Here is an 18395-nt window from a genome sequence, read left to right on the forward strand (position 1 = left end):
CAACTAAGATCCCTTTTGCAATGTTTACAAGTTGCCCTAACTTCTACTTTCCCATCGGGACGTCTTATCTCTTCATGAGTGAAGGTAGACCAAACAGTTGAAGTTCTACCCCTTTTAACTTTAGAGCGAGAAGGAGCTTGGCTCCCACTAGCACTAAGGTAGGGTTCATTTTGGATTTCAAATTCAACCTCGTCTTCACTCCACTGACCTCTAAAACAAGCTTCCATTAACTCATAATTGCCCATGGCTTGGTTGTTGTCATGGCCAATGTTGGGGTAGAAAATTTCTTCCGAATCGGCCACTAAGAGAGGTTTAAAAAAAATTAGTGAAAGGAGAATTACAATTAAATATTTAAATGGGTATCGACCTCAACCTATTTGAGCAAAATCTCCCCCTCTTGTTGATCGCCAATCACCGCCCTTGTGTTAATTGCCAATCGCCGCCCTCTTGATGAGTAGTTAGTGCTACTAACAAGAGAGAGAGAAGTAGATTGAAGATAGAGAGGGAGAAGTTGATTGGGAGAGAGAGAGGGTGAACTTGATTAGGGAGAGAGAGAACTTGATTAGGGAGAGTGAAGTTAATTGGAGAGTTTAGATAACAGAGAGAGAGTGAGCTTTGGTGAGAAATGAAGGGGGTGCAAAGTTATATTTATATGATTGGGTGGGTTATTTTTTGACTTCCCAAAATACCCCCCAAAACTAGTTGTTTGGCGGTTAATTTGGTAAAAGACATGAAATGACTTAAATATACACAAAAAAGAGTTGTTGGGGAGGGTATTTAGGGAAGGTAAAAGATTTAAACAATAAAAATCTAAAATACTCCCCAAAACTAGTTGTTGGGGGGTTAATTTGGTAAAAGACATGAAATGACTTAAATATCCAAAAAAAGAGTTGTTGGGGAGGGTATTTAGAGAAGGTAAAATATTTAAACAATGAAAATCCAAAATACCCCAAAAAAGAGTTGTTGGGGGGGTATTTTCAGGATTTTATGAAAATATATGTTTTGGACTAAAATATCCCCAAAACTAGCAATTTGAAACAACCTTTGGGGGGTATTTTCGGGTTTTTTTTTTTTAAAAAAACATTTTATAAAGGGGGAACCTGGCTCGCGGGCCATGCCGTGCTGGGCTGCTCAACCAAGCCCGGCACGGCCAGCGGCTTCATGGAGTGCCGGTACGGCCGGTGGTGTGCCGTGTCTTGCCGGGCCGTGGGCCGGCACAGCCCGTTTGCCACCTTGATGCAAGTTTGGGTTTTAAAGAGTCCAAGTTAAAGTTTCTTTCTAGTGTCGGTTGTGCTAGTTTTTCTTTATATAGGATATCAGCTAGGTAGAGTTTATCTATTCAAGTTTGTGTTATAGTCTAATTGGAATTGTGAAGAAAAAGAAAAAGGTCAGAAGAGTGTGATGGTTGCACGTACAGGTGGTCTATGTAAAGACAAGTTTGGGTTGTGATGTGAGATGAAGAAAATAATAAAATGCCCGTCCCTGTTGCTCACGTCATTCCAAACGGACTCTTCCTAAAGCGAAAAAGACCTCTCCTATTCTCTTCTCTGTCTTGTTTTGTTAGTATTGGAAGTGTGATGGAGTCCTATAATTTAGTTTACTGGTTCTTATCACTTAAATGCAACTCATTCGACGGGAGATGCAAAAAATTATTTGAAGGGTGTTTGTTGGTCGCGTCGAGTCGTCAGAAATAAAAAGAAGAAGCATTTTTATGTTCCTTTGCAAAACAAAAAAAGACCTCTCCTATTTTCTCTTTTGTGACCATCATACTTTGATAGTGGTAGTAATCTCACCATGTTTTACACTTTTCTGATTGGCTTGTGAGAGATATTTGTGAATTCTAACAGCTTTTTACAACTAGTTAAAGAAAGTGTGAAGCCAAGAGATGAGTGTCATTAACAAAAAATATGGTATATGTACTCTTCGTACATTCTGAAGTTAACGTCTACCTGTTTAATTACTCTTCGTACATTCTGAAGTTAATGTCTATCTGCATAAGTAATTGCATTGACTCCAAGAGTAAATAGCATTGACTCCAAGAGTAAATAGCGTTTACTCCTAATGCCTGGGATATACACTTTTCCTCTTCACCTATAATTCTCATATTGAGTTTTTATGCTATACATGAGAAAGCTCTTTAAATGACATTTTGAATCTCTAGCAAGATATCAGCAATGTTTACCAAGATATTTCTGGTGCTTCTCCTCATCAAAATTACAGCTTCTAACAATGATGGCTTCACCTACAATGGATTCCTCAGTGCCAATCTGAGCTTCGACGGCATCGCAGGAATTAAACCCAACGGTCTCTTACAGCTAACCAACAACACAAAGGAAATCAAGGGTCATGCCTTCCACTCCTTGCCTTTCCAATTTAAGGATACTACCAATGGTACTGTTTACTCCTTTTCTACTACTTTCGTCTTTGCAATTGTCTCCCCTTATCATGATTTAAGTGGCCATGGTATTGCCTTTGTCATCGCCCCCTTGAGAGATCTCCCTGGGGCTCTAGGTGGCCCATTTCTGGGTCTCTTCAATTCGCGCAACAATGGAAATTCTTCTAATCATGTTCTTGCTGTTGAGCTGGATACCGTCCAGAACCCCGGATTTGGAGATATCAACGATAACCATGTAGGAATCGATATCAACAGCTTAAATTCTACTAACTCGGCCCCTGCAGCTTATTACAGTAATGAAAATGGTGGGATCAAGAACTTGAGCCTTATAAGTGGAGAACCAATGCAGGTTTGGGTAGAGTACAATGGTACAGATAAGAAACTTGATGTAACAATATCTCCAGTCAAGAAACCTAAACCTAATCGCCCTCTCTTGTCTTCGAAGGGTCATTATCTTTCGTCTGTCGTGTTAGAAGATATGTATGTGGGGTTTTCTTCATCGACAGGATCGATTCCAACTTCTCACTATGTTCTGGGATGGAGCTTTCAGATGAATGGAAAAGCTCAAGAACTTGATATATCGCGTCTTCCTAAGCTTCCTCGGAGAGGTCCCAAAAAGAAATCGAAAGTATTGACAGTTGGGTTGCCCACAATTACAACAGTTTTCATGTTAGTGATCCTCACCAGCATTCTACTTACTGTCAGAAGGAAGATCAAATTCGCAGAGATACTCGAGGACTGGGAGCGTGAATATGGACCACAAAGGTTCTCATACGAGGATCTATTCAGAGCAACCAAGGGCTTTAGAGGCGAAGAGCTTCTGGGCATCGGAGGTTTCGGTAGGGTGTACAAAGGTGTGTTACCTTCCTCCAAAGTCGAAGTTGCTGTGAAGAGAGTCTCTCATGAATCAAGGCAAGGGATGAGGGAGTTTGTAGCAGAGATCATCAGCATTGGAAGGCTCCGGCACCGGAACTTAGTACAGCTACTCGGATATTGCCGGCGTAAAGGAGAGCTCCTCTTAGTCTATGATTTCATGCCCAACGGAAGTCTTGACAAATTACTCTTTGATCAGCCCATTTCAGTTCTACAATGGAATCAAAGATTTCGAATCATCAAAGGAGTAGCTTCCGGGCTCTATTACTTGCATGAAGAATGGGAGCAGATTGTCATCCACAGAGACATCAAAGCGAGCAATGTTTTACTAGATCATGAATTCAATGGAAGATTAGGCGATTTTGGTCTATCGAGATTATATGATCATGGAACTGATCCTCAAACCACTCATGTGGTCGGAACTCTAGGTTATATGGCACCGGAGTTAAGCAGAACTGGCAAGGCAACGACAAGCACCGACGTGTTTTCCTTTGGGGCCTTCATACTCGAGGTTGCATGTGGAAGGAGACCGATCAATCTACGGGCGTCTGCAGAAGAAGTGGTTCTTGTTGATTGGGTGTCAGAATGTTGGAGGAGAGGCATAATTTTACAGACAAGTGATCCGAATCTGGGAACTGATTACCTGGTGGACGAAATGGAGTTGGTGTTGAAGCTTGGATTGCTCTGTTCTCATCCCGTGCCATGCACTAGGCCAAGCATGAGGCAAGTCATGCAGTTTCTAGATGGGGATGCTCCTCTACCTGATCTGTCTTCAAATAGTTTTAGAGTAAGTCCTTTAAAAGTGGGGCACAATGAAGGTTTGGATGCTTTCACCATGTCATATCCTTTTTTGGACAGGTCAGGTGGATACTCGTCGTCCATTGGGGATTCAATCCTCTATGGAGGTCGTTGATTCTGATGCAGGTGCATCTAAGATGCTCGAAGGCTGGACATTTCAAATCCATGATCAGACCCCTACAGACTGTTGGATCAGTGAACCAACTGTCCAGATCGACAATAAAGTTGGAATAAATGCCTATCATATTTCCAGAAGGTCGAAAAGTCCCATATCATCCTGATATCGGACGATGTCCACATCGACTGTTCTTATTTACTATGAATCCAATTTTAATTAGTTTTAGTTAGTTTTTTTACGCATTCGCCGCCCTTTTAACGTGATTTGATGTCAAAAAGCATTAAAGTTGCCCACTGTTCACGTTATAAGGGGGGCAAATGCCTAATACGGGGGGAATGAAAATATCATCTCCCTTTTTTTTTGTGCTATTTTCTTATTTGCTAAAATTTTAGATTCATTTAGAAGTTTCGTTTGGATTAGAGTTAGTTGTTCACAAAGAGAGAAAATTTAGGGAGAGTTTGAGTTTACTTTGAAGTGTCGAAATTTTAGGGATATCCTAGATTTTTTCTTGTTTTAGTTTGAGTAGAATTATGATCTTCTTCTTGGATTAGGATTGCCAAATACAATCCTTCTATAGAGTTTATTTTCAAAGAGAAAAGTCAATTGGACAAGAACTTGTTTCACTTGTTTGATCGATCGGAGGTGGATACACGATCCATAGAAGAGAAGTGCAACTCTCTTGGATGTACAAGGAATCTAGGCTTGGTTGAATCCCGGAGATAGTGCTGCCATAGTTGTCTTCCGTTTGGACATGGGAGAGGCTTCAACTATCTTCAAGAAGCGTTTACGCGCCTCTAAGTCTTGGTTCTTTCTTCATATTTTTGGGTAATATCTTATTTTATTTTTGTGCATTTGTTCCAACAGTAACCATGTCCGAAAATAACTAATATCATTCATCTATAGGCTGCTTGATAAACCTGGTGCAAGTCTTATAAATAACATTTACTCGGCTAACTAAAGCTTTCCTAGCGAATAAATTTCAAAAATGGGTGTAAACACTATTTAGGACCCAAAATAATTAAATAAAAGCCAATTTAAACTTGCTACTAAAAATCATCCCTTTTGAAACTGACTACAATCTCAAGTTTAATGTAAGCTTCTAGTGAACTTCCTTAAAATCTCCTTAAATCCTAAAGCCAAAGAAACACCTCTACACGTCAAATTCAATGAGATTCCTTTTCTCCTTGGTCTTTGTTTATCAAAGTAGCGACATTTGTAACTAATAGAATTGGCATGCCACATCCAAGATTTTGTGGTTTTAAGTACAGAAATTGAGCCACCACTCCACTTCGATGCTTTCTAAAAGGGGCTTACAAAAGAATGTTAAGTGGGTAATTTCAGCAGCTTCTTTCCAAGCAGCTAAGCAACAATTCTAAATGATAACAAAGAAGGTTGCGTTTAAAACAAAAAAACCTTAATAGATAGTTGCTAGAGAAAAGTACGAAATGTGGGCCGATGTTTAGAGAAAATACGGATCACGGGCACCTTTTAACACAAGAACCAAAAAAGGGCTAAGTTTCAAAATCGGGTGGGAAAAAGACCCCAATACCCTTCTGACACCATCAGGACTTCTCTTATTTTGCGCTCCATGGTACACCTCAATCAATCTCTTTGAATGTAGCTTTTTTAGTAAGAAAATACACTTCTTCAGGAAAAAATGGCGCCGCATTTAATGCACAGCTCGCCCTCATTAATGCATGGCGCGGCGACATGCTGCACACTCCACGTTGTAGAAAGTAGAAGAGGAAACGTCGGCGTACAGGTGTAGACGCCGGCGTCTATATGTAAGTCGCTGGCATTTTTAGTAAAAAAAGGTGGCATTTTACGCCGGCGTCTTTGTTGGTACGCCGACGGTTGTATGACAAAAAAATATGTCCAGAAAAGGTAGAGAGCGCCAAATTTGAAATCTTTGACACTGACGTGAAGCATTGCAAACAAAAGCACATCTCCTTAGACTTACAAGTCTTCCACAAGAAGATATTTGCAATGTGGTGATGGATAAAACTAGGTAAGAGGGGTACTTGAAGAAGCTGAAGAAGCTCTCCTTGAAGTTTGTCTGCGATCAAAGATGATCTCCATCCCAGAGAGTTATAAGGTATTTGAAGTTCTCTTTCAAAGTCTGTAGAATGTCTGTTTGAAGCTCTCTTTTATGTACCAACAGTAACATTAAGGGTTTAAGTCACACAGTTCTTTACACATCACTGGCATATTTATTGTTGTTAGTTATTCTTGTGTTTTCTCACAATTTGGGTTCAGAAGATGGAGGGGGGTACAGTTACTTTTATGGTATACTATGATAGATGTTTGAGGGAGAATGGAACGTTTGATTAGATTGGGGGTACTATGAAGGAGGTAGTCTTAGACCGCAGAGTTAGATACTCTAAATTTTTATCTGCAATCTGTAATATCATTCAAACGAGGGAAAATGATGTTTCACTGTGTATCAGTTGTCGATACATTGTGGATCCGTATAAGTACATTCTATACTTTATCCGTGACGATCATGACCTCTCTGCGATTATGAGAATGTTTGACATGCAAGGCTTTAATGCTGTCATTATATATATATAAAAAACTGGGGTGGCTGCAAGCCATGCAGTGTCCCCTATACGTGTGAAGGAGGACACTCATCAGGCAGCGTATCATGTACGCAGCAATAATGTGACAGAGGATACCAATAATAAGCCAGCGCATCCTGTACGCAGGAATAATGTGACATAGGAGACTTATAAGCCAGCGTATCCTGTACGCAGCAGCAATAATGTGCAAGAGGAGATTTACCGGCCAGATCATCATGTGGAAGATGATACTTATACCGTACGCAGCAACAATGTGCAAGAGGAGATTTATCGGCCAGGTTATCCTGTGGAAGAGGATACTTATACTGTACGCTGCAGAAATGTCTATCATGTGCGCTACAGCTACCCCAATGTGCAAGATGATACTTCTCCTACAGTCTGTAATGCAAGCTGCAGCTACTTGAAACGAAGCCCTAATCTTCCGAAGGATAGTAATCCGCTGCCCGATGCATCCCTCCCCGATTCAAGCAATCCCATTGAACTAATTTCGTATGCATGTGATGATGCTGCAAGGTGAAATATCACGATTCATTGTAATTTTTTTTGTAGGTATCATCTTAGGAATGGAATCTCTCTCATCACGATGTTTTATATGTTTTTACTATAGGTTTGATTTGAATGAAGATGTGGAGGAGGAGGTTCCTCCTATGGTTCCCGGTGCTAATTATAATCCAACGGGGGTTGCAATTGACCTCGGTGATGATGACATGAACTACTTGTATGATATGAATTTTGAGGCGACCGACAGAGACGACAATGAGATTGGGAATGAGGCCGGGAAAAATGCTCAGTTATGTTACTCACCTCTACCCAATGATGACGGTTCCAACCCGAACACATATGATGACAATGACATGGTCAACTACGAGCTTGGTGATGCATTTGGAAGTGAGGAACATAAATTGAAGGTTGGAGCCATATTTGAAAGTCTCGCGACATTCAAAAAAGCAGTCGCCCAGTATGCACTATGCCGGCGCTTCTCATTCTGTGTTGTTGATAGCAACACGAAGAAGTATGCAGTTGTGTGCAAAACAAAAGAGTGCTCCTGGTAGGGGTGTAAACGAGCCGAGCCGAGCCGAGCTTGGCCAGGCTCGGCTTGGCTCGTTAAGCTCAAAGGCTAGGCTCGGGCTCGGCTCGGGCTCGAACCAGGCTCGGCTCGGCTCGGTCAGGCTCGGCTAGGCTCGCGAGCCGCTCGCGAGCCTATCAAGCTTGGGTTATATTCTGGAATATATATCAAATGGACGGTTTGGATTATCACAGCAAAGCTAAATAATAAAAAAAAATAAAAAAAAGGTAATCATTAAGGAAAAAGCAAAGTAATCATTACGGAAAAAGCAAAATAATAGCTGAATGTATAAGTTTTAAATGAAAAATTACCAAAAAATGGTAGAGAGTTATTACAATTACTAAAAAAATACAACTAAAAGGTACTAACTTATGACAATTACGGAAAAAAGTCATGATTACGAAAAAAAGTAATGATTATACCTCCGGCTGTACTTATATCTATATTATATTTACGACTATTTATATTATATTTAGAATACTTTTATACGGGTTTTTCTCGACGAGCTTTAACGAGCCGAGCCGAGCCGAGCCTGGCCTAATTCGGGCTCGGCTCGTTAAGCTTAACGAGCCTAGCAAGCCGGCTCGTTAAGCTTAACGAGCCTAGCAAGCCGGCTCGGCTCGGCTCGTTAAGGATTCGAGCCGAGCTCGAGCCGAGCTCGAGCCAAAATTGACACCCTTAGCTCCTGGAGAATAAGAGAAACCCTGTGGAACGATAATGCGAAGGTCAAAACATTCGTGGACGAACATACTTGAACTCCTCAACTACCCGGACATGATCATCCTAAAGCCACATCGGATTGGGCGGCTAAGACTTGCATAGGTTAATTTGGTCGACCGATAGAAGCCAATATTATTATTGACTAGTTGAAGGCCGAATGGGGTATCACGCTGAGTTACCGAAAGGCACATGTAGCTAAGGAATTGATTGCTCAACATTTCCTTGGAAGTCATGAGGACTCTTACCGCCTACTACCGGCACATGCATTAGAGTTTCACCGTGCATACCCTGACAGTTTCATGGAAGTTTACAGGTTGTCTGAGCTATCTGGCGGAGATGATTCATTCGGCCGACTATTTTGGGCAGTCGGTCCTTGTATTCGGGCTTGGAATAAATCACACAGACTCGTTATCACCGTGGATGGTACTCACCTACGGGGGAAGTATCCCGGTATACTGTTGATTGCATGCGGGATGGATGGAAATAATGGGATAGTTCCGTTCGCGTACGCTGTTGTTGAGAAAGAGAATATCGAGACGTGAGGTTGGTTTCTGTGCCAGCTTCGTGTGAGAGTCTGTGAACCGCATCGGAGAAGGGGCATCACTTTTGTCTCTGACCGGCAGAAAGGGATAATACAAGCAGTCAATGATGTGTTCCCAAAATCATATCACTCCTATTGCCTAAGGCACATCCAAGCAAACATTAAGGAGCACTTTAAGGACGAATATGTGGAGGATCAATTATGGAAGGTAGGAACTATCTTGAGAGAGGATATTTTTCGGATGACCATGGCCGATATAGAAGCAGCCAATAAAAAAGCATATGAATGGATATGCAAGATTGATAAGGAAAATTGGGCTAGTCTCTTCTTGAAGGGGAGGAGATTCAATATTTATACATCAAATGCATGTGAGGTCTCGAATGCTGCCCTGAAGAATGCCAGAGAATATCTTATTGCTACACTAGTGGAGCACACGAGGCAGAAGGCGTCTGAATCATTTGCAAAACATAGAGAGGCCAGTAATCGTTGGAAAGGTCCTCTGACTTCGTACGCCATTAAGATCATCCAATCAGCTAGTGATGCGGGAAGGAGGATGAATGTTAGTGCTCTCGATTCGCTTCTCTTTCAGGTGTCCTCGAAGTTGCACCAAGACAGAGTTGACTTAGGAGAGAAGACCTGTTCATGTCGTGCATTCCCAACTTTAGGGATACCATGTGCTCATGCTATGGCAGCCATTGGTTTTAGAAAAGCTGATGTGTTCGACTTCACTGAGGAATGGAACTGGTCGGAAACTCTTCCTGATACGTATAGAGAAGTGATTGACACAACACTAGACATGTTGCAGTGGCAACAACCTGAAGCTAGATTGCTGCCCATCGATCCGCCAAAATTTGAAAGACTTCCTAGAAGGCCGAAGAAAAAGAGAAAAGAATCAGCGTTTAGTTCTGGAGTACATAACAGATGTGGTAATTGCGGTCAACTTGACAACAAACGAAGGTGCGCGAATAATCCGATCAGGAGACCCACAGTTGATGTTGACCGCCTCCTACATTCAAGGCTGTTAACTAGGTAAAATCTACACCAAGATTTTTTTAAAATAGTATAACTCAGTGTCGCTTGTAATCCAATAATGTGATAACCTTTGTCTGGTTGATTGCAGGTCAGAAATAGTTGGGCAACCGCCTTTCTATTCGTGATTATGTACATAAAATACTCATTCCATTGTCAGTTGTCTTCCTCCTAACTCATCCAAGAAACGCAATGAATTCTATCCACTTGGTAACTTCAGGATTCCCCACTTGGTAACTGGGTAAATTTCAGTCAGAATTTCAGTGCCGTTCCCAGGTTCATCATGTGGTTCATCCTCGATGAAAATGGCTGACAGACGCATGTGTCTGTGGCGTAACGTTGGCGTACCAGGTTGATTTATTTCTTTGGTCTCTGTTGCTGAAGTTTGTCTCTACTTAATGTGTCAGTGACTTATTATAGAAATGACGACGTTAATATGTATTGAACACGTAACCCTAAATCGTTTCGTTTTCTCTCTCTCTTTCTATATATATATATATATATATATATATATATTATATAAGGACTCTAAGGAAACCCTAGAGTAGAATTGCTGCCGCAGCTCTAAGGGTTTCTTCGATTCTCTTCCTGTACAGATACATTTTCACCAAATACCTTGGAAAATTATGGGTAGGAAGAAGTACTATGTAGTTTTCAGGGGACGCCAACAGGGAATCTTCACTTCATGGCCTGAGTGCGAGCGCCATGTAAGATGCTACAGTGGTTCCGTCCATTATTCTTATACCACGCTGGTGGAGGCAGAACAACAACTAAGGGAGTACAGGATTCAACAAGTGCCATTGTCAGGACGAGGGGAAGTAGAGGATCATGTGCACGTCCAGCCTACACCTACATCGGGCATTACTCTTCTGGCGTTGCTTCTTGTAGTGTTGTTATTGCTTATTGTAGCAAATTTGCTGTTAGTATAAGCGATGTTGAGGGTGAGGAGGCGAGCAGATTGCCTCCGGGTGGGTAGGTAGTATCATTTACTCCTAATGTGCAGGCATTGTTTTTGGTGACGTATTATTGCACGGTTGAAGGTATTAGTAGAATCTGTACGGCTCCTTATAAGGTTACTGTTCGCACTTCTCTGTAGCGAGTAATCAGTAACGCTATAAGTAGCTGTACACTCTCTACTATTGCTTCCCCATTCCTTCTTCCGACTAATTCCTTCAACCGTCCAACTTTAGGTCAACCAAAACTAAAAACTATGCCTGCACCTTAATAGTAAATGATACTACCTCCCTGCTCGGAGACAATCTGCTCGCCTCCTCACCCTCAACATCGCTCATACTAACATCAATATATTTGTGGGAATGTCAATGTAAATGTGTGGAAATTATTAGTGACAAATGACATTGATGATGTAACGCCTGATAATTTAGGCGACTGAATATATTATAATTTGCGTTCGTGCAAAATATTGTACCGCTTACTCCTGTTTCCCCACCCCTTTCTTCCGACGAATTCATTTAAATCATATGATATGGTGCAAATCCATAGAGGGAAATAAACTCCCATAGAATAAGTGGGGTAATTTCATTTCAAATTACATTGATAGGTTATTGGTGGATTTTTTTTGCAAGGAGGTGATGGAAAATTACATTCCCCCTTTAGATTGTTGCATGGCAATAGGGTAAAGAGCGAATGCAATTAGGAACAAACATAATGTGGAGCTCAACGAGAAGTTAAGTAAAGTTCAATGCGCCAGTAGAATTAGTACGTACGTCACCGATCTTCTTAGTACGCCACCTGATATTCTTAATACGCCACCGGTACATACTTGTACGCTGCCGGTACATACTGGTACGCCGCCGGTATTACATGAAAACCACTAAAAATTTTGGTACGCCGGAGTAAACGCCACATGAAACGCCCCCGGAAACGACAACGCTATTGCTTTTACCCAGTTGATGGGCAAAGCAACTTCATTCAGAGCTTAACCAGGCGCTACCTGGAAGTTCAATGCGCCGTTGGACTCGTAGTGGTACGCCACCGGTTCTAATGGTACGCCACCGGTATGTAATGGTACGCCGCTGGTACGTAATGGTACGCCACCGGTATTAGATTAAAACCACTGAAAATTTTGGTACGTTGGAGAAAACCCTACATGAAACGCCACCGGAAACGATAACGCTATTGCTTTTACCCAGCTGATGGGCAAAGAAACTTCATGCAGAGCTTAACCAGGCGCAACATGGAAGTTCAATTGGCACATTAGAAGAAAAATATTGGTTAAATAAACACTTTGTCCAGGTGGGAATCAATTAGTACAATAGTAGAAAGATATTGGTTAACAGAACCCATTGCCAATGAAACTAAAAACAGAGTTATTGGTTAACAGAATTAACTACTAACAACGGTCACAAAATACCATTACAGGTCAAGAGCGTACTCATGGTCGTACAGATGAAAGAAATTAGAAACTATTGTTAAAATACAACTTTAGTTCATAAAGAAGGTGATCAATTTAACATCCACCCTCTCACCGCCCACAATTAAAAGTTCCTCAGTGCCGCAACCAAACCTCCTTCTGTTTTCAACGGTGGCGTACCTTCTGTCGGTTGCAGTTGGTTAGATAATGTCCTTTGTAATGAGCTCACACCCATTGTGCCTTCTGAGGTAGGGTATATCTTGCTAATAGGAAGGAAATATACTGTAAGATACATGATATAATAAATATAACCTCCTACTGAAGAGATGGAAAAATATGGACAATAATATTACCTGCCCGAAGTCCATACCCTTGAAAATTGAAAGACGGTCAATGTAGCGCATCACGAAAATACTACAATCGGTCCTGCACCGATTGTTATATCATAAACTAAGCATCATATCATAAACTATACTCACAACTTTATTGAACAATGAGAGTGCTATGTAAACTTACTTATTATCTTTTAGCAGACAGTCGGATACCTCTGTGATAGGCCAACGATCAGCTTCATGAGCGGCCAAAACTATCAACCGTCTGACAACATCCAATTGCAGACATAACATAATAAAATCAAATTACATTACAACACATAAATAATTGAGGTTGTGACAGATACTTACAGTTTTGCAAACCGGTGCTTCTTATGCCCACTGTCTAGCTTTGTTATACAATGAGTTGCATATAGTGAACACCTTTCCACCGACATCGGCAAGCAAAAGTATGTAATGTCCTGAATTATAGAACATGTTCACGTACATAAAAAAACAGTGTAACGTTAAACATTATGCGGTAATCTATATCACTCACTGTGGGTTGTATGGTTAACAACTCCTTATTTGACAATTGTAGCTCAACAATGATCTGCAAAATTTCAAACGACTCACATACATGTCAAAGCTCTATAAATAACTACGTATCCACAAGTTACCATTGCATCAAATAATGATATTTTCTTACCTTCTGACCCTCTTCAAATCTAAAATACTTTTTGTACAGTTCCCGGTCCGTCGACTTCCCGGCTTTGTGTCCCTCCCATCTAAAATGCTGTGGCACGGCATTCGGATTGGAGGGACATACGTACCCGGTGTGCTCATAAAATCAGACCTGTGATTTCATGAGAAAGAAGATTATACACTTAGTCAAATGTACATATTGATCATTGAAACTTCGGAGTGTGGAATAATAAGTATGTGATCCTAATCTGGTATGCAACTACCGCACCGTGAAAATATGTAGTCTTGTGACCCGCCTCCGACTTTCCCTTTTTATCCACTAACATATCATACACCTTATTTCCTCACGAATATTTAGAGATCTCTCTAACATCATCAAGATAATCACAAAAGAGAGAATCGACGTTGCGCTTCGATGTAACGAATAAGAAAGTAAAAAACAAAAGCAAAATAAGTAGTCCTACACTCGTCCACTTTGAGAGGATGGACTACACATTGTTTCAGTCTATCAAATATTACAGCACTATCAATGGAACTAAATATGGCAAATGTCTGCGTGAATGGGGTAATTTCAGGCTTACCTGATTTAATTGGCTCCCCCTCTATGGGCAACCCAAATATGGCACAAACATCAAGGGCAGTAAATGTTGGATATTGACTCTGCATGGCCGGACTTTCCCTTTGCCTAGGTGGCATATTACTCCATAAACTAAAGACTTGGTGTATAGGAGGATGGGTTTATCCCTTAATGATTCTATAATGGGACAATCTCACCAAGTATGTATCCCAAAATGAATCATCGAACGAGAGTTAGGATGACGGGGTTAATGCACCTTTGTCTTAATGGTTGGCCACCACCCACAGTCTCCATTGGAAATGGAACTGGACTCTCGGACAGAGGCAATGTCTTTGGGGCCTAACACATTGCACATTGTGTTATAAAATAAAGGGACACGACCTACCATGATATCAATTAATTCCTGACATGGTGATGATATGCGATCTTATGCAATCAAGGGACACCCTATGCAACAATCGAGATCGTATTAATAATCTATGTCTGATCAGTCTCATGGGACCCCCTAATTGATCAAAATGGAAGTAATTGAGCTTATATGTACATGAATTAATCTAGACCGTTCATTGTATGCCCTTCACCCAATTTACGTACAATGAATGTATTTAGATATTTTCAATACTTTAAGTCTCACCATTTATGTGCTTGATTATGTGCATGTACTTGCACTTATGCACATCAATGGTTAATTTAGATGCCATTACATGCACTTTATTATATTTACATGTTGGTTAAAAGAGACTTAAACATTAAAAATTCATGCACGTGTAAGTGGTGTTTTGGGGACTCTTGATGGCCTTTACGTTCATTGTATATTGCTAACGCCAAGGATGGCCAGCTTGGAGAGTAAATGCATCATGAATGTAAAGAGTCAAATTCTCCCTATAAATACCTATCATGGATGGCTGGTTGAAGATATGAGTTGGAAAAGGAAGCCAACACATTTCTTGAGAGGGATCCATTTCTCTATTCACGCCTTTGGGGTACAAGTTAGCAAGTCTCTTCCTTGTCCTTCGGGATAGTCGGCGACTTGATACCTTAAATCCTCGTCTCCTTCAAAGGAACGGTAGAGATTTCTGTACCCCTCTCCCTCCAGCAGGTTATAAATTTGCTTAATCATTTTCTTCATCTCTTTGCTTGTGGTTTTATTAATGGTATTCATATTTTAGAAGGAAATCCATTTGGCTATTATCACACCCAACAATTTTAAGGTATCAATCTTGTTTTTTTCTGATGGATAGCCGTATGGAACATATTGTCAAGGATAATGTACAGATCGATAAACTTGAAGGCATTGACTTTAAGTTGTGGCGACGGAAGCTATTGTTTATTTTTCATACCCTTGATATTGCATATGTTGTTGATAAGGAACCCCCAGTGGTAGATGTCACTGCTTCTGATGATGACCGTAAGAATCAACAGGAATCCTTAGACAAGTATAACAAGGCCAATTTCATTGCACGTGAAATGATTCTCAATAACCTCTCTAAGAGGTTATTTCAAGTGTTCGAAGATATCAACTCCGCAAAAGAGTTATGGGAACTACTAGACAAGAGGTATTCTGAAACCTTAAATGTTCCAATATCCACTCTCTATTCCAAATTCAATTCATTTCAAATGGATGAAAATAAATCTATCTCTGAGAATTTGGAAGAACTAGAGATTCACTTATCACAATTAAAGATTGTTGGAGAGGCATCATCTTTGCAATCTCAAATATCAACCGTGATTCGAAGCTTGCCTAACTCTTGGAATGAAGCTAAGGTACGACTTTCTCACATCACCTTTGAATCGTTGGAAAGTCTTGGAAACTACTTGAAAATTGAAGAGAACTCTAGAGATCTCATTGGAGTTACTACATCTTCCAAACAACAAGTGCATGCCATCTCCTCCGCTCTTGATAAGAAGAAAGGTGTTAATGGGCCCAAGCCCTTCAAGAATTCCAAGTCTAGAAAGAGCCACTTCAAGAAGAAGTTTAAGAAAGGGAATTCTTCTTCATCTGATATGAAAGTATCTAAAACTTTCAATCAATCAAGAGACTCCAAAAAGGTGCGTAACTGTTTCTATTGTGAGAAACCTGGGCATGTTATTAAGGATTGTCGGAAATTAGAAGAAGATAAAATTAAGTATGGTAGGACAAATCAAATCCACATGATTCAGATCGATGGAACAAAAGATGAGGAATGCTGGCTTGATTCTGGCGCCACATGTCATGTGACTAAGAATAAGGCACTACTCCAATCCTATGCTTCCTCCAATGGGACTCCTCTTTTCATGGGTGAAGGTTCCTATTGTATTGCTCCAGGAAAAGGAAATCTAAAATTACTTCTCCTATCTGGCCAACATCTTCCACTAAAAGATGTTTTCTTTGTCTCTTCTTTTTCAAAGAATATCATTTCAGTTGCTCAACTAGAAAAATCTGGGTTCGAATTTCGATTTAAAGGGGGAAGGGTTGTGATTTTACACTCAGACAAATTTGTAGGGAATGGTGTTAGAATTAACAATATGTATAAATTGAATGTTCTTATCAATAAAAATGAAATTTTGGTTTACTCCTCTTTGTCACCTCTTTCTATCGAATTATGGCATCGAAGGCTTTGTCACTCTAACTTTCATAAAGTTAAGAGTTTAGCCTCTAATGGTATAATTAGAATTGAATCTTTCAAAGACCAAAATACTTGTGAATGTTGTATTTCTAGCAAGCTTACAAAACAGCCCTTTGGTAAAGGTGAAAGAAGTGTGGAGACTCTTGCCCTAATTCACTCGGATATTTGTGGAAGGATAACACCTTCTACTTGTGGGGGCTATGAGTACTTCATCACATTCATCGATGATTTTTCTCGATATTGTAATATTTATCTTTTAAAACACAAATCAGAAGTCTTTTCTAAATTTATAGAATTTAAGAATTTGGTAGAAAATCAATTGGGAAAGCGCATAAAATCCATTAGAACGGATCGAGGAGGGGAGTGCATGTCTAATGATTGGGATGCATTTGAGAAATCTTATGGCATTGTTCATCAAATGACAACTCCATATACTCCTCAACAAAATGGTCTTGCTGAGAGGAAAAATCGAACTCTCCAAGAAGCCGTTCGATGTATGCTTTTGGATTCGGGTCTGTCTCATAACCTTTGGGGTGAAGCACTTCTATCCGCTTGTTATGTTCAAAATCGGTTGCCTTTTAAAGGTTCTTTAAAGACACCTTATGAACTTTGGAAAAATAGAAAGCCAAATTTAGATCATCTTCGTGTTTGGGGTAGTGTAGCTCATGTGATTTCTACGCAACACCGAAATAAATTTGATTTTAAAACTGAAAAATTGATTTTTATCGGATACGAGCCCGGATCAAAATTTTATCGTTTTCTCCATCCTCTCACTAATTCTTTGATTATTAGCAGAGATGCTAAGTTTCTTGAATCTATTCCTGGTCATCTTGCTAAAAGAAAGAGAGTCGATGAATTTACGTTCAGCGAAATACAAGACTCAATTCCTTCCTCTTCCTCACCTCTTTTGGAAATTCACTCCCTAAGGAGAAGTACTAGGATTCGGAGTGGGCAGGATTTTTGTATTGGTCTTCTTGGCGAAAACATTGAACCTAAGAACTTCAAGGAAGCTTTGGAGAGTCCAGAAAAGGATATGTGGATAAAGGCAATGAATTATGAAATGGAATCTATACTTCATAACAACACTTGGAGTTTGGTTGATTTACCGCAAGGTATAAAACCTTTGGATTCAAAATGGATCCTTAAAAAGAAGCTAAAGGCAGATGGAACCGTTGATCGTTTTAAGGCAAGATTGGTTGTAAAGGGATTCAACCAAAAAGAGGGGATTGACTACTTCGAAACATTTGCTCCTGTGGCAAAGATTAAGTCAATTCGCATACTAGTTTCTATTGCAGCAAACCTTGACCTCGAACTTCATCAAATGGACATTAAATGTGCCTTTCTTAATAGTGATCTTGATGAAGAGATTTATATGAAGCAACCAGAAGGCTTCATTGAAAAAGGGAAAGAAAAACTTGTGTGCAAACTTCAAAAATCTCTTTATGGGCTGAAATAAACACCTCCGATGTGGTTTATAAAGTTTGATGAAAAATTAAGAAGCTTTGGTTTTCAAGCTATTGGGTCTGACCAATGCATATACTTCTTGATTAGCGGGGGTCGAACACTTATACTATCACTTTATGTTGATGACCTTCTCTTGGTTAGTGGATGCACTATGCTACTAGCTAAAGTCAAAGATTGGTTAAAAGGAACCTTTGAAATAAAGGATCTTGGCGAAGCTAACTTTTTATTGAGAATACAAA

The 18395-nt window shown here is 40.2% G+C and overlaps 1 protein-coding gene and 1 pseudogene across 1 annotated transcript; both read left to right on the top strand.

The window, feature by feature from the left end:
* The first annotated feature begins 2124 nt into the window (after window positions 1-2124).
* LOC143880059 (L-type lectin-domain containing receptor kinase SIT2 pseudogene) lies at window positions 2125-4422 on the top strand (annotated as a pseudogene).
* A 4915-nt stretch (window positions 4423-9337) lies between these two features.
* LOC143878805 (uncharacterized) lies at window positions 9338-10247 on the top strand. Its single transcript, XM_077381037.1, has 2 exons — window positions 9338-10119; window positions 10211-10247. Exons 1-2 carry the CDS (start codon window positions 9338-9340, stop codon window positions 10245-10247), a joined length of 819 nt encoding a protein of 272 aa, XP_077237152.1.
* The last annotated feature ends 8148 nt before the right edge of the window (window positions 10248-18395 follow it).

Source organism: Tasmannia lanceolata, unplaced genomic scaffold, assembly GCF_043159265.1.
Source record: "Tasmannia lanceolata isolate RefF3 unplaced genomic scaffold, GAP_Taslan_0.1 ptg000006l, whole genome shotgun sequence".
Lineage (NCBI taxonomy): Eukaryota > Viridiplantae > Streptophyta > Magnoliopsida > Canellales > Winteraceae > Tasmannia > Tasmannia lanceolata.

What these genes read in the sequence shown, in the direction of transcription:
- LOC143878805 (XM_077381037.1), top strand. Translation starts at nt 9,338, where the DNA reads ATGGCCGATATAGAAGCAGCCAATAAAAAAGCATATGAATGGATATGC. An exon ending in CATTCAAGGCTGTTAACTAG is followed by an intron (nt 10,120 to 10,210) that starts GTAAAATCTACA and finishes GGTTGATTGCAG; the next exon opens with GTCAGAAATAGTTGGGCAAC.